Below are 13,811 nucleotides of genomic sequence, written 5' to 3' on the forward strand. Positions count from 1 at the left end.
GGTAGGTATTGACTGATATGGTGGACCCCTCGGATGAGAAGGCCTTGGCTGCAGCTCAGAGCCTGGGGGCTCAGAGCAACATGACTAATGGACTGTACTCAGCCAGCGAAAACCAAACGGGTCAGACAGCCTCGTTACTGACACTCCAAATAGAGATGGGACAGAAGTGTGTGTGAGCGCTCAGAATTGGGACGTGAAGAGGAGAGTGTGTGTGAAGGCTTGCCAGGTCCTGCTGTCTGAGCCCCACGCCAGGCCACCCAGAGGGTTATATCATATGTCTTTGGACATTAGGACTTTTAGGGTTAGATGTTCAGCCTAAAAGGAGAACTGCAAGAATTTGTTACTTGACAGTCTGATCCTGTAATTGTGTTTTCATAGAAAAACAGGGAGCTACAAAAGTATTGGGACAGTGACACATTTTTTGTTGTTTTGGGTCTGTACTCAAGCACTTTGGATTTGAAATGATACATGAATATGGGGTTAAAGTGCAAACTGTCAGCTTTAATTTGAGGGTATTTTCATCCATATCGAGGTGAACTGTTTAGAAATTACAGCACTTTTGTGCATAGTCCCCCCCCCCTTTCTGGGGACTGAAAGTATTGGGAAAAATTCATTTATGTGTATTAAAGTAGTCAAAAATTCAGTATTTGGTCCCCATATTCCTAGCACATAATGATTATTACATCAGGCTTGTGACTACAAACTTGTTGGATGCATTTGCGGTTTGTTTTGGTTGCTTTATCGATTATTTTGTTCCCAATTGAAATTAATGGTAAATAATGTATTGTGTCGTTTTGGAGTCACTTTTGTTGTAAATAAGAATATAATGTTTCTAAACACATCTACATGAATCTGGATGCTACCATGATTACATATATGTTTAACTATTAATTTAGGACTGAGTGAGAAAGTTAGACACACAAATATCATACCTCCAAGACCATTACAATAAAAGGGGAGCATTTTGGGGGGGTATGATATTTGTGCGTGTAACTTTTTCACTCTTCATTATTCAAGTATCATTTCAAATCCAAGGTGCTGGAGTACAGAGGCAAAACAAACAAGAATGTGCCACTGTCCACAAAATACTTTTGTAGCTCACTGTAGTTGGTGTAAGTGAAAGCTAGGGATGACCGTCAGATATTTTTTGCTGATTTGAGTTCATGTACGATTTTGTTTTTCAGACCTGACACTGAATCTCTAATCCCTTGATCGCCATGGTTTCTGGGCAACACAAAGAGCTGGCTGAAATTCCAGACTATGTCAAAGTAAGACAGTCTCATACTTAAAACTAGGGTTGCAAAATTCCGGGAGCTTTCAATAAATTCCCTGGTTTTCCCGAATTCCCGGTTGGAGAATTGCCAACTGTTTATGCAAAAGATATTTCACAGCGGTTTAGATCGTACAATGATTCACTGCACTACACTGGCTTGTTTTGTCACAAACTGAAATTAGGCAAACTATTAGAATTTTTGCAACCAGGAAATGGCGGGGCGATTTCTGCATAGTGCATCTTTTAAAACTGTTCACCAAATATGTGTTTTTTGTTAATATTCTTGCTCTCTGATTTCAGAAATATCCATACCCAAATGTTCTGGAGTACTGCTTAGTTCTTCTGTATTTCAATTCTGCTATCGTTCCTGATTACCTCCTGTAAGAAGCAGTGGCTTTCTGCCGCAGTTATGGAACTACAGCCTCTTAATGGTTTAGATGTAGATGTTTATTTTCTTCTGTCTATGACTTTTGTTAATGTAAAAATGCATTCGGAAAGTATTCAGACACCTTGAATTTTTCCACATTTTGTTAGGTTACAGACTGTAGTAGAATTACAACACTATGTTAATCACATTATTGGTTATGATAAAATGTTCCAAATTTGGGCCCTGTTATAGAGGAAAATATTCCTGCAGGTTATACACATATTAAGTGTGTTTGGGAATAGCATTGTGTGAATGTGATATGAGAGATGTGTGAATGTGGAAATAAGTCTTAATCTGCGTTTTGGATAATAAGGTATTGAATAGTGTGTATAATAATCTGATTTAGATTTGGATAATAAGTTTTGATATATAACGTTATCTTGGGATTCAGTCCACTACTGCCTATCATAGTAAATATAATTTTGTATTATTAAGTGTGGGATGTTATTTTAGACAGTAGCGGCACGTCTGTGGTTTCTGGGAGGTTAGAGGACCATTGAGAATACGTGTGGAGCATTATTCCCATGACCCACTGGGCAGTGTCCCGGAAACCAACGTTTTTGGGGTTCTGCTGGGAGTAGGGCGATGGAGAGTCGTTGGAAATGCAAATGGGGTGGTTAATTAATGTGAGTACCTAAGATTTTAAGGTTATATATGGATTCTGTGAATATATGACAAATTGCATGTGTGTACAAACGTAGACGTACATCAGGGGTGAAAAAATCTATATGTTTTCTAAGGTTTAAGCATTATGACTGTCTACAAAGTCTGGGCAATAGTCTCAGAAACTGATTGGCGTATGTCCACTTTTGGTTAACTTACCCTAACCGATGTAACTATAAAAAGCTTATGGGATTTTCTCAGTCAAGTTAATCTTTTTTTGTGTTGCCTAATGGTTTGCTGCTGGAAACTACTGAAAATAGGGTCGTAATTTCATTCATTAAATTGAATATTAATACGAATTGAATATATGCTTGTCAACAACAGCAAGTGTTTGTTTTATTACCTGTAGTCTAATCAGAATGGACTGTTACCTATATCTAATGCATTCTAATATTAGCGGATATGCAATTGCGATAGAGCTGTGACCATGATCTTAATTGATAACTTAACATAGGTATTAATTATTGTATGATAAAACAAGGCTTCAACAGCAATGAATTGAAGTTGTGGGCAGGAAGAGGCTTTTGTATTCTGAAATGTATATTTTTCTCTATGGGTTGACTGATGTATTTTATAAATTCGGCGCATTACATGTTAATTTTTAAGTCATGGACATTTCATGAGTGTGAAGCAGAAGGAGAAGAGAAAGTTGTCAAGTTTTGTTTTTTAACCTTACGATAGAGGTAAACACAGAATTTTTTTTTTATACTGGTAAGAGTAGAAGAGTTTCCATGTTTTAGTCTGTGGGCTCAATGTTTATAGAACAACTAAAGTTATATTAAAACCTGTTAGGGACAGACGTTCCGCTAGCGGAACGCCTCACCAATATCCAATGGTAGCGCCTGCCGCGAAATACGAAAAACTTTAAAAATGCTATAATTTCAATTTCTCAAACATATGACTATTTTACACCATTTGAAAGATAAGACTCTCCTTTATCTAACCACATTGTCCAATTTCAAAAAGGCTTTACAGCGAAAGCAAAACATTAGATTATGTCAGGAGAGTACCCAGCCAGAAATAATCACACCCATTTTTCAAGCTAGCATATATGTCACAAAAACCAAAACCACAGCTAAATGCAGCACTAACCTTTGATGATCTTCATCAGATGACACTCCTACGACATTATGTTATACAATACATGCATGTTTTGTTCAATCAAGTTCATATTTATATCAAAAACCAGCTTTTTACATTAGCATGTTTTGTTCAGAACTAGCATACCCACCGAAAACTTCCAGTGAATTTACTAAATTACTCACGATAAACGTTGACAAAAAATTATTTTAAGAATTATAGATACAGAACTCTTTTATGCAATCGCGGTGTCCGATTTTAAAATAGCTTTTCGGTGAAAGCACATTTTGCAATATTCTGAGTACATAGCCCGACCATCACGGCTAGCTATTTTGACACCCACCAAGTTTGGCACTCACCAAACTCAGATTTACTATAAGAAAAATTGGATTACCTTTGCTGTTCTTCGTCAGAATGCACTCCCAGGACTTCTACTTCAACAACAAATGTTGTTTTGGTTCGAAATAATCCATAGTTATATCCAAATAGCTCCGTTTTGTTCGTGCGTTCAAGTCACTATCCGAAGGGTGACGCGCCGGCGTGTTTCGTGACAAAAAAAATCAAAATATCCCATTACCGTACTTCGAAGCATGTCAAACGCTGTTTAAAAATAAATTTTTATGCAATTTTTCTCGTAAAATAGCGCTAATATTCCAACCGGGTGACGACGTATTCGTTCAAACACTGAAAGAAAAAAATGGAGTCGTCTCGTGCACGAGCGCCTCAGTGTTTTATTGTAAAGTGGTTGTTCCACTGGATATCATAAGGTGAATGCACCAATTTGTAAGTCGCTCTGGATAAGAGCGTCTGCTAAATGACTTAAATGTAAATGTAAATGTAAGTGTCATTGTTCCCAGAAGGACCACACACCAAAACCCCTGCTGTTTTTCGCCCAGAGACTGCAGAGCTATCATTCCACGTTCTGGCGCCTTCCTAGAGCCAATGAAAGCCTTAGAAAATGTCACGTTACAGCATAGAGGCTGTATTTTCGATAGAGAGGCTATAGAAGGACAAGAAATGGTCAGACAGGGCACTTCCCATATAGAATCTTCTCAGGTATTGGCCTGCCATATGAGTTCTGTTATACTCACAGACACCATTCAAACAGTTTTAGAAACTTTTGCGTGTTTTCTATCCAAATCTACTAATTATATGCATATTGTAGTTACTGGGCAGGAGTAGTAACCAGATTAAATCGGGTACGTTTTTTATCCGGCCGTGAAAATACTGCCCCCTATCCATAACAGGTTAAACAACAGGTTTATATTTTTACTAAATCAATGCAAAAGGTTAAAGTTATAACATTACTGGAAAGGGAGACCAGTCATGTACGGGAGTGAATTGTTAGACTCAGTGGTGAGATGCATGTTGCCGTGTATAAGGGTAGCGCATGTTAAATTAAGGGCACATAAACGTTGGGGTAGATTAAACCAATGTATGATTGGAGGGAGTACAGTGGAATTATCTTCATGTTTTGTTTGCAATTAAAATATTTGGGTTGCTGATTAAGAGGTAGTATAGTGAATATTAACGACATGTACACTTTCTCTTCCAGGAGAATGGGGTAGTCATTTTCTCTCACTTTGAAATGTTTCCCGAGACTATTGTCTTGGGAGAGCGGTTAGTGAATTGTCTTGGGAGAGCGGTTAGTGAAATTGGGCAGTTTTATAAGTATAAAGGTATCCGGATTTGGCCATAAAGGGTGCTACCAAATTAAATAAGGCCTAGCCATTTTTGTTTGTTTTTGCCATATGGTTTACAGGCACCCACACACAACACACTTGTTATGAATATTTGTTGGTGTTTGTAATACTATGTCTGATTTATTGTGAGTGGTCTATTTCATTTGGTTTTAGTGGGTTTTTCATGGGTTAGAGAAGAGGTATCTTAAAGGGGCACACATATTGATCTTAAGTTTCTTAAGTTTTTATTTTCTGAGTTTTCATTAAACACGTGAATTGTTTTGATAAGAAATGTACTGAAGAAACTTACTGTAAACCTGGGATACGAAATGTATGAAATGTTTCTCTAATTAGTCTAATAGAGAAAGAAACACTTATTTGAAGGGTTTGAATGACCTCTGTCCTGGCTTTCTAGTGTGGTTTGATCACCCTCACTGGGAAGGTGAGAGACATTGGGTGATTTAAAGGTCATATGTAATACTGATAATTATGAAGAAGTGTATAGTTCATAACCATATTTGTTATTCGGTCCACGGGGGAAAGAGAGGGCTATCCTTGAATAAGGGGAGACTGTCTTAAGTCTATTTTCCTTTGACATATGGGTAAAAAAAAAATTGGTGGAGTTATTATGGGTAGTAATTCTAATTTGATTTGCTGTGTTTTTTTACACATTAATCACGATGTGAGTTTTTGGATTGAATTTTACACACCTTGAGTGTATGGAGAGTATTGTTGTTTTGTTTATTTTGTTCCGATTCAAATCTCACCAGATTGGGTCTGCTGGATTGTTGGGAGTTCTAACTTCCTGATCCTTTGGCTCTGCGATGAGGTCGACAGTGTGATAAGGGGTGTATAAGCCAATTTGGAAAAAGATTCTACAGAATGTGTTACTCTTTTTGACATTTGTCTTAGAAATTTGTATTAAGAATATTGGTAAAAGTAATAATTTGTCATTTAGTCAATGATTGTCTGGATTTCCTGAATCAGAAATAAACTAAACTGTTGTTCTGATCTGTTCTCTCTCAAGGTTATGGTGAAGGTAACTACGGATGGTGTCTTAATGCATGGCAGGGATAATTCGGCCGAGAACGGTGTGAACCTAAAAACCCCTCTGACCAGCTGAAGAAGAAAATGGCGTTCAGTATGATCCTGCACCTCTTCTACAGAGAGACCTGAGTCAGTAACCTGTACAAAGCATCCAATCAAAGCTATCAACTGCTTTTTCTCTCATGCCTTTTCTCTCGGGAGTGTGACAGGAGTCCATGTGGAGTGAGCATGTAGAAAGATCTGTTCCAAGCTTCTCTCATGTTGGTGGTATACTGGTTGACAAATGGACAAGACATAATGGGTGGTATAGATGGTGGCGGCTCAGGTGAGACATTGAAATTGGGACATTATCATGGGCCATCCACTTTGGACTGTAAATCTATCTGAAGAAGAAAATGAAGAGACGCCAGAAGATTGAGTGCTGGGGAAGGAAGGAGTTGGTCAACTGTTGCCATAATTGATTTAGACTTGTCTAAAATTGTTATTTGGGGTATCAGGTTGATTGAGGTCTAAACACTGCTAAATGTATAGTAATTTAGACTAAGAATGCATTGAGATACTGATCTGTAATTATAAATTGTAATGAAAAAGATAATGTTAGAATAAGATTAATTATACTGTATGTTAATATAAATGTACATTCTGTACATTCTGCCAGTGTCGATGTGTGCTAAGTTGAGGGTTTTAACTTTGAGTGGTAGGACCAATGTGAATCACTGAGCATTTTCATTCTGAATTTGGGATGGATAGTTTTGATTATGATATGGAAACTGAATCATTTTTTAAACTTACTGATTTGAGTAAGTTTTAGTATATTGATAACTATATGAGTGGAGCAATTAATGTATTATGGATTGATTGTTTTGTTGTTATGCTAACATGGGTAAAGAAGGTGTGTACTAAAGATGTTGACTCTATTCTCAGCATGCCCTGGTGAATGGAGAGGGTGAACTCTGATCCTGAGAGTGAAACTAAGCCTAATCTATTTGACCTATATCCATTACCAAATTACATTTTTGATGATAATACTCAGGAACTATGGCAGGTTTATGCTAATTGTCATATACATAGTCGTTGCGTTATAAATAGTGGAATCATAATACTTGTCCTGGGTCTTGTTCATTAGGCACCAAACTGAGTAAATGTTACTTAAACCAGGAGTCACTACCTGGATTTGTCCAACAAGATTAGTTTCTACAGATGGTACTATAGGAATGGAAATAGTTGTTTCCACCATGCTGATCCATTGGAGTGTGCTAGATAACTAAAGCTTATTTTATTAAAATCCAGTGTTGCATGCATTGCATTATGAATTAAATATTTGTTTGTCACTGTCTATGAAGATTTAGCCTTGAATCATATAAACTGTATGTATCTTTTGTTTTTCTTCATGGGTTCGTGCAGGTGACTGTATCATGACCTCACCAAAGAAATCGGTAGAACGCTCAGAATATGTGTTGGAGGGGAAGTCGGGAGACAGTGCTCAGTTTCTTCGGAGGAAGCTGAGCCCGTGCAATAGCAGCCGGTCACATGCAGGAACCCATGCAATTCATTATTGCTTTAATGTTTCTTGTTCTATGAAGAATTTATGCACTAGGTTAAGGTTATAAGCTCAGTGACCCAATGGATGGTAATATACTAGTGCAAGGGGGAAAAATGATCCTATATGTTTGTTAGTTCTTTGATGTTTTATTTTTATGAATGTCTTTTTTAAAGTTGTAATCTTTAAAGTTGAGACTGAGTCTCAAAATGGGGGAATGTGGTAGAATTACAACATGTTAATCACAATACTTTCATATTAGTATATTAATATTAGTAATTCACTCTATTTTTCTGAGAACACTCATGTGTCTGTGAGAGAAGCGTCTGAGGCTTAATGCTGACAGTTGATTTACAATGGCTTGGTGATAAGACAATATTCCATAGAATGAGTTGGTGTTTGTGTACTATGAGATACCAGGGAGGAGATGGCTCGGGTATGGATGAGAGGACCCTCATCTTGGGGGCCAAGCCCTGGTTTCCTTACAATGAGAATAGTCTACACAGCAGATACTGTCTGCTGTGAATTATTAATTTCTTTCATACAAATCCTAATCTTTTGACCCATTCTACTCAGGTTCTCAGTCTCTCCTTTGATTAGAATAATTACCACGACAAGCCTTATTCTAAAATTGATTAAATCATTTTTTCCCTATCAATCTACACACAATACCCCATACTGACAAAGCAAAAATAGGTTTACACTTTCACTAATTTATTCAAAATAAAAACATTGAATATCATATTTACATAAGTATTCAGACCCGTTACTCTGTACTTTATTGAAGAACCTTTGGCAGCGATTACAGCCTGGAGTCTTCTTGGCTATGACGCTACAAGCTTGGCACACCTGCATTTGGGGAGTGTCTCCCATTCTTGTCTGCAGATCCTCTCAAGCTCTATCAGGTTGGATGGGGAGTGTTGCTGCACAGCTATTTTTAGGTCTCTCCAAAGATGTTCGATCGGGTTCAAGTCCAGGCTCAAGGAGTTCAGAGACTTTTCCCGAAGCCACTCCTGCGTCGTCTTGGCTGTGTGCTTAGGGTCGTTGTCCTGTTGGAAGGTGAACCTTCGCCTTAGTCTGAGGTCCTGAGCGCTCTGGAGCAGGTTTTCATCAAGGTTCTCGCTGTACTTTGCTCTGTTCATCTCTGCCTCGATCCTGACTAGTGACCAAGGCCCTTCTCCCAATTGCTGTTTGGCTGGGCGGCCAGCTCTAAGAAGAGTCTTGGTGGTTCCAAACTTCTTCCATTTAAGATTGATGGAGGCCACTGTGTTCTTGGGACCATCAATGGTGCAGAAATGTTTTGGTAACCTTCCCCAGATCTGTGCCTGGACAATTCCATCAAGCTCATGGTTTGGTTTATGCTCTGACATGCACTGTCAACTATGGGATCTTATATAGACAGGTGTGTGCCTTTCCAAATCATGTCCAATCAATTGAACTTACCACAGGTGAAATACAATCAAGTTGTAGAAACATCAAGGGTGATCAATGGAAACAGGGTGCAATGGAGCTCAATTTCAAGTCTCACAGCAAAGGGTCTGAATACTTTTTCTAAATTAGCTAACATTCCTATTATGGGGTAATGTGTGTTGATTGCTGAGGATTTCTTAAATCCATTTTAGAATAAGAGTTGTAACTTAAAATGTTGAAAAAGTGAAGGGGTCTGAATACTTTCCGAAGGCACTGTATATCAGTAAACCTTTTCAAAATACATCTGACTTACATGAGATTTGGGTATATGAACACCAGCTTAACAATATGAAATAAATTGATGTACTGATTCATCAGGTGTAGCATTTTAGTCTGGAATGAAATGACTGAAGTAATGCTGTTTGATACTTATTGCACTTATGTGCAATGTCCTAGAACCCCATATTTACAAAACAATGGCACGCAATTCTGTGTACATTACCTTGCTCCGAGTATCCCTCATGTTGAGGAATACGTGGAAAAGCCTTAATTATGCAGAGGATCCAACTACCTCAGGGTGGAAATGAACCTGTCCAAGTCAACTTAGACCCTTTTTAAATCAGATGCAGGTCTTGCTCTGTCAGTTTTTAACAGCTAAAGCTTGGTCTGGGAAGAAGAAATGTATGCTAGCCTAGGCACAATAATGAAGAGGATACAATATGGATGAAACGTCAAGTAGCTATGTTACGTGACAGAATGTAGCCCAACTATGTAACCCAATTCAACCTTAAACAGGGACAATTGATTCAGTAAGGCATGCCTAAATATAGGAAATACATTTTAGGGCATGCCTTAAAACAAGACATGACAAAATACTAAAAATGTCACATTGAAAATAGAAAATGTTTTAATATACAACTGTTTCAAACAATGTATGTTGTAAAAACAATAGCAACCAAAAACATCTGTTTAAACTGAGCAGTGAACAAATTAAAAGCAAATGTTACACAGAACTGCAGGGTGCCCCTGTAACAAGTTCATACGCAGACCAACCTGGTACCCACCTAAAAATCTCCTTCCTGAAAGGAAAAATGTTAAAACAGGTTGGCTGCAGTGAAATTTTACATTTTAGTTTACATACCTGTCCAGCATAATTTTTTTTTTTTTTAAGTGTCCAATCCCTACAAGCATGTATCCAACACTGAAATGATTTGGGAACAATACCTACCGATGCTTGAGTTACATTTGGGTCTAAATAAAGTTTGTCGTTATGAAAAGCAGGAGTGCAGGGAATTGACGTTGAGCACTTAAATGCTACACTTATCATTTGCAGTACAATACAAGAGCTGGTCCCATGCTTTTAAAATAATGGTAGTTACTGCAATGCTGTAACACACAGATAAAAGGTTTCCAAATACTTGACCTGTGAGATGGGCGCTAGAAAGGCTCAATGGTGGTACAATAGGGAATTTGAATGGTGACAATACGCAGTAAAATCAACTATGACAGAACAAAATGGTTTCAAGAGGAGAGTCTGTGGTAACCAATGCCCTTTTTGCAGCTGGTGAAGTTCGATACAGAAATTAATCTCATGTTTTCTTCTGGGAGTGAGGGGAGAAGAGAAACATCTACCGGATGGGATAAAACAAGTGAGTCTTCCACTTGATGGCCTCGTGGTCGGTCAGTGCTTGTTGTTAGTTTCCTCTTGGGAAGAGCTTGAGATGCCGTTCTGATTTTGAGTGGACCCAGAGCCCAATCCATACAATCGCCCACAATACTTTGCATCATCAATGTTGTCTTCAAAGAAAAGCTGCAAAAGACAACTTACTTCAGAAGTTTCAAGTAACAGAAACATCGTCAGACTCAGTTTCTCCCAAGATGCACGTCCCCATCATCAAGGATAGTTTCTACACCTTGAACTGGGACTGTCAATCTTAAAAAGGTTATTTTCCTTCCTGACCACTGATTTGAAAAGACTTGACAGGTGTAAGCAAAATGTTGAAAATGTCATGGAAGATAGGAGACATTAGGAATAGAATAGGTACCTCTTTCATCCTAAAGAATGCCATCCCTGTGAGCAGTGAATCGGAACCAGCCTGGTGCTGTCTCCCAATCCTCTTCAGTTCCAGCTGGTCAGCCACCTCCTGGAGTCCTCCCTGAACAAACACACAGATAACAGTCAGCCAACTGGAGCCATATGCTCTACCTCAGCCTTTGGGGAAGTCAAATGACATTTCATGTCAGTCACATTTCTTTACCAATAGGTCACCATTGGTTGTGTAGCTGAAGCGGTTCAGTGAGCCATGCTTGTGTGATGAGTAACCTTGTCTGAGACCCGAAGACTTGCATTAGCTAATCAAGCTAAGCATGCCAACAAAGTTGAGGCATGCATGAGACTCAGATTCAAACTGTCGGACACACTTTACAGCCAACAGTGCTTTCATTGGCTTTGCTAATACCATAACATAATGAATAAGCAAATGACCAGGAATGTGTCTCTACCTTTAAGTTCTTACAGCTTTTCATCAGATATTTCACATCATAGATTGCAGGGAAGAAGAGATTGAGGATCTGGAAGAACTCATGTTCCTCCTCGGGTAGGCGAGTGTCCGTTAAGAGCTTCACCAAGTAGCCAAAATCATACCCGCTGCAAATGAGAAGAACAGCAGGTAGATCATTATAACATTTCTCAAATGACAATTGAGGCACTGTTGTGAGTTTTAATAACTTGGGCCCAGAGTTTAACCTGGTCACCAGGAAAAACTAGGGCCTAGGCCCACTGACATTTCTCCACACATCCCTACCTGTGAAAGGAGAGCCACTTGACATTTTCACACAGCACTAAACCAGATGTCATCAGGAGCTCAGCAAAGTAGAGTGTGTCGATCCCCTCTTCCTCGTGCTTTTTGAATTGGAGGCCGGAGTTTTGGAGTAGGTCTATTGAGTCCTGGGAGTACATATCCTCTCTGTTTACAAAAGAACATCAGTCTTTTTTCCAGAAAGGAGCAAAACAAACTATTACTCAAGTCTTCTAATGAGGCAACAAATCCTACCCAAATAAGCATAAGCATGCTAGTTTTAATTTCATCACTGGCTATGCTGTATTGTAAAACGGATGTAAGGAATAACACCCACGTTAAATTAAATTTGAAATTGAACTGCCATGTTGTTGTTCCAGGAGGATAGTCTCCATCCTCATTCATAAACGACAGTCCCAATTGGATGATTTTCAGAAGGTCCACATTGCACCTCAAGAGCTGGTACTGGTAATCTACTGTGCTGCGAAACTCGCCAATGGGTCGAACTACTACTCCGGGGAATTCTGTGTCCTGGTGGAATAAGGAGGACATCATTAAATGACTGAAAAAATGTTTCAATGCAATAAATATCAAAACCTTCCCAGACCTACTATGCATAAATTATAAATAGGGTATAGGCATATTTGACACGATAGATTACCATGGCAATGGAGTTGTAGCTTTGAATTATCTGTCGGATTTTCCTCATTTCCTCCTCCACATTGCTTGCCCAGACCTCACAGATAATCTGACTGGTATCTGCAAGTGCGGCTGGCATTTTTGCAGGTTGAGGAAAGGACTGAAAACACCGATAATTCTGCAGCACCTTCAGGGAGCAGTCTGGTGAAGAAAAAAAAAACTTTCTGGGAACAAGAGGTTTAAATTAATGTAGGCCATTCCGCTAATCAACCATTACATTTCATATGCAAAATGATAGCTAGTTAAAACTGTGTGCAGTAGCTGGATTCAACATCAAACCCACTTCATGGCTGGGCGCTTAAATCAAAACCTGACTGGCCGGGATATCATCACTGCGATATGAGGGATGTTAGCTAGCTGGTAGTTCAAGAGCAAGCGAGCTTGGCTGGATAAACGACTCCACTTTGTTTTCTGCAAATTGTGAGCGTTTCTTGTACAAACACTTGGTTAACTAGCTAGCTCGCAACAATGAAATGACGGACAAGCTAGGTTGCTAGCTAACTACCACAATGATAACAGCTAACTCAGTTACAGGGGGAAACATAGTATGTTAATGGTAGATAACATTTTATCTAGCCACACTGGAGGTTAATGTTAACTACCTCGTCAATATTCCATAACATTTTATTTATTTTACCCCCCTTTTCTCCCAATTTGGTGATATCCAATTACGAACTTGTCACATCGCTGCAATCTTCCATAACACATTCAACAGTAACTAGTCGAATTAGTTTAGACTAGCTAGCGAAATGGCTAACTAACGTTCTCAGTTTGCTAGCGTTGGTTCGTTTGGTTAGTATGAAGATGACAAGCTAACGTTAGCTGGAAAACGGCAGGATAGCTAGCCAACTCACTTGGGTAATTTGCTGGACTCACATATTATGGTATTAGCTAGACTACTATGAACCGTATAAACCACAAATAACAATGTTTACCTGATCCGTCGTATGATCTTGTACTTCTGCTGGGGCTACTGATAGTACTTGATAGCTAACGTTACTGGATAACGTTGGCTTACTAGTTGTTATCGGAAGTCAAAGAAACATCTACGCAGGCGCAGTGAAGAAAAAAAGCGCACCTTCACTCTCACTTGAAGCTCTGACCCAAATAGCCTGATTGTAGTCGCTAAAAAGCGCGGAGCATATACAGCCATTTCCCCCCAAAAAATGCATTACATTATTATAGCTAGCTA

At 38.8% G+C, this 13,811-nt stretch overlaps 1 protein-coding gene across 3 annotated transcripts; it reads right to left on the reverse strand.

The window, feature by feature from the left end:
- Window positions 1–10,006: 10,006 nt before the first annotated feature.
- Window positions 10,007–13,678, reverse strand: LOC115148832 (CCR4-NOT transcription complex subunit 8). Of its 3 annotated transcripts, none has more exons than XM_029691090.1 (7): window positions 13,555–13,678; window positions 12,582–12,783; window positions 12,258–12,451; window positions 11,927–12,088; window positions 11,625–11,769; window positions 11,168–11,278; window positions 10,007–10,932 (listed from the first exon to the last, which is right to left on the reverse strand). In XM_029691090.1, the coding sequence occupies exons 2-7, from the start codon at window positions 12,696–12,698 to the stop codon at window positions 10,804–10,806; spliced, it is 858 nt and encodes a 285-aa protein (XP_029546950.1). In that variant the 5' UTR covers window positions 12,699–12,783; window positions 13,555–13,678; the 3' UTR covers window positions 10,007–10,803. The 3 variants fall into 3 exon arrangements, with proteins under 3 accessions (XP_029546950.1, XP_029546951.1, XP_029546952.1); XM_029691091.1 differs by having other exon boundaries at window positions 12,582–12,760; window positions 13,555–13,677; XM_029691092.1 differs by having other exon boundaries at window positions 12,582–12,779; window positions 13,555–13,649.
- Window positions 13,679–13,811: the final 133 nt, after the last annotated feature.

This window comes from Salmo trutta, chromosome 15 (assembly GCF_901001165.1).
Source record: "Salmo trutta chromosome 15, fSalTru1.1, whole genome shotgun sequence".
Taxonomy (NCBI): Eukaryota; Metazoa; Chordata; class Actinopteri; order Salmoniformes; family Salmonidae; genus Salmo; species Salmo trutta.

Coding starts and splice junctions, on each gene's coding strand:
- LOC115148832 (XM_029691090.1), bottom strand. CDS start 12,698: ATGCCAGCCGCACTTGCAGATACCAGTCAGATTATCTGTGAGGTCTGG. Junction 12,452..12,581: donor GCTACAACTCCATTGCCATG/GTAATCTATCGT, acceptor TTATTCCACCAG/GACACAGAATTCCCCGGAGT. Junction 10,933..11,167: donor CATTCTTTAGGATGAAAGAG/GTACCTATTCTA, acceptor TGTCTTTTGCAG/CTTTTCTTTGAAGACAACAT.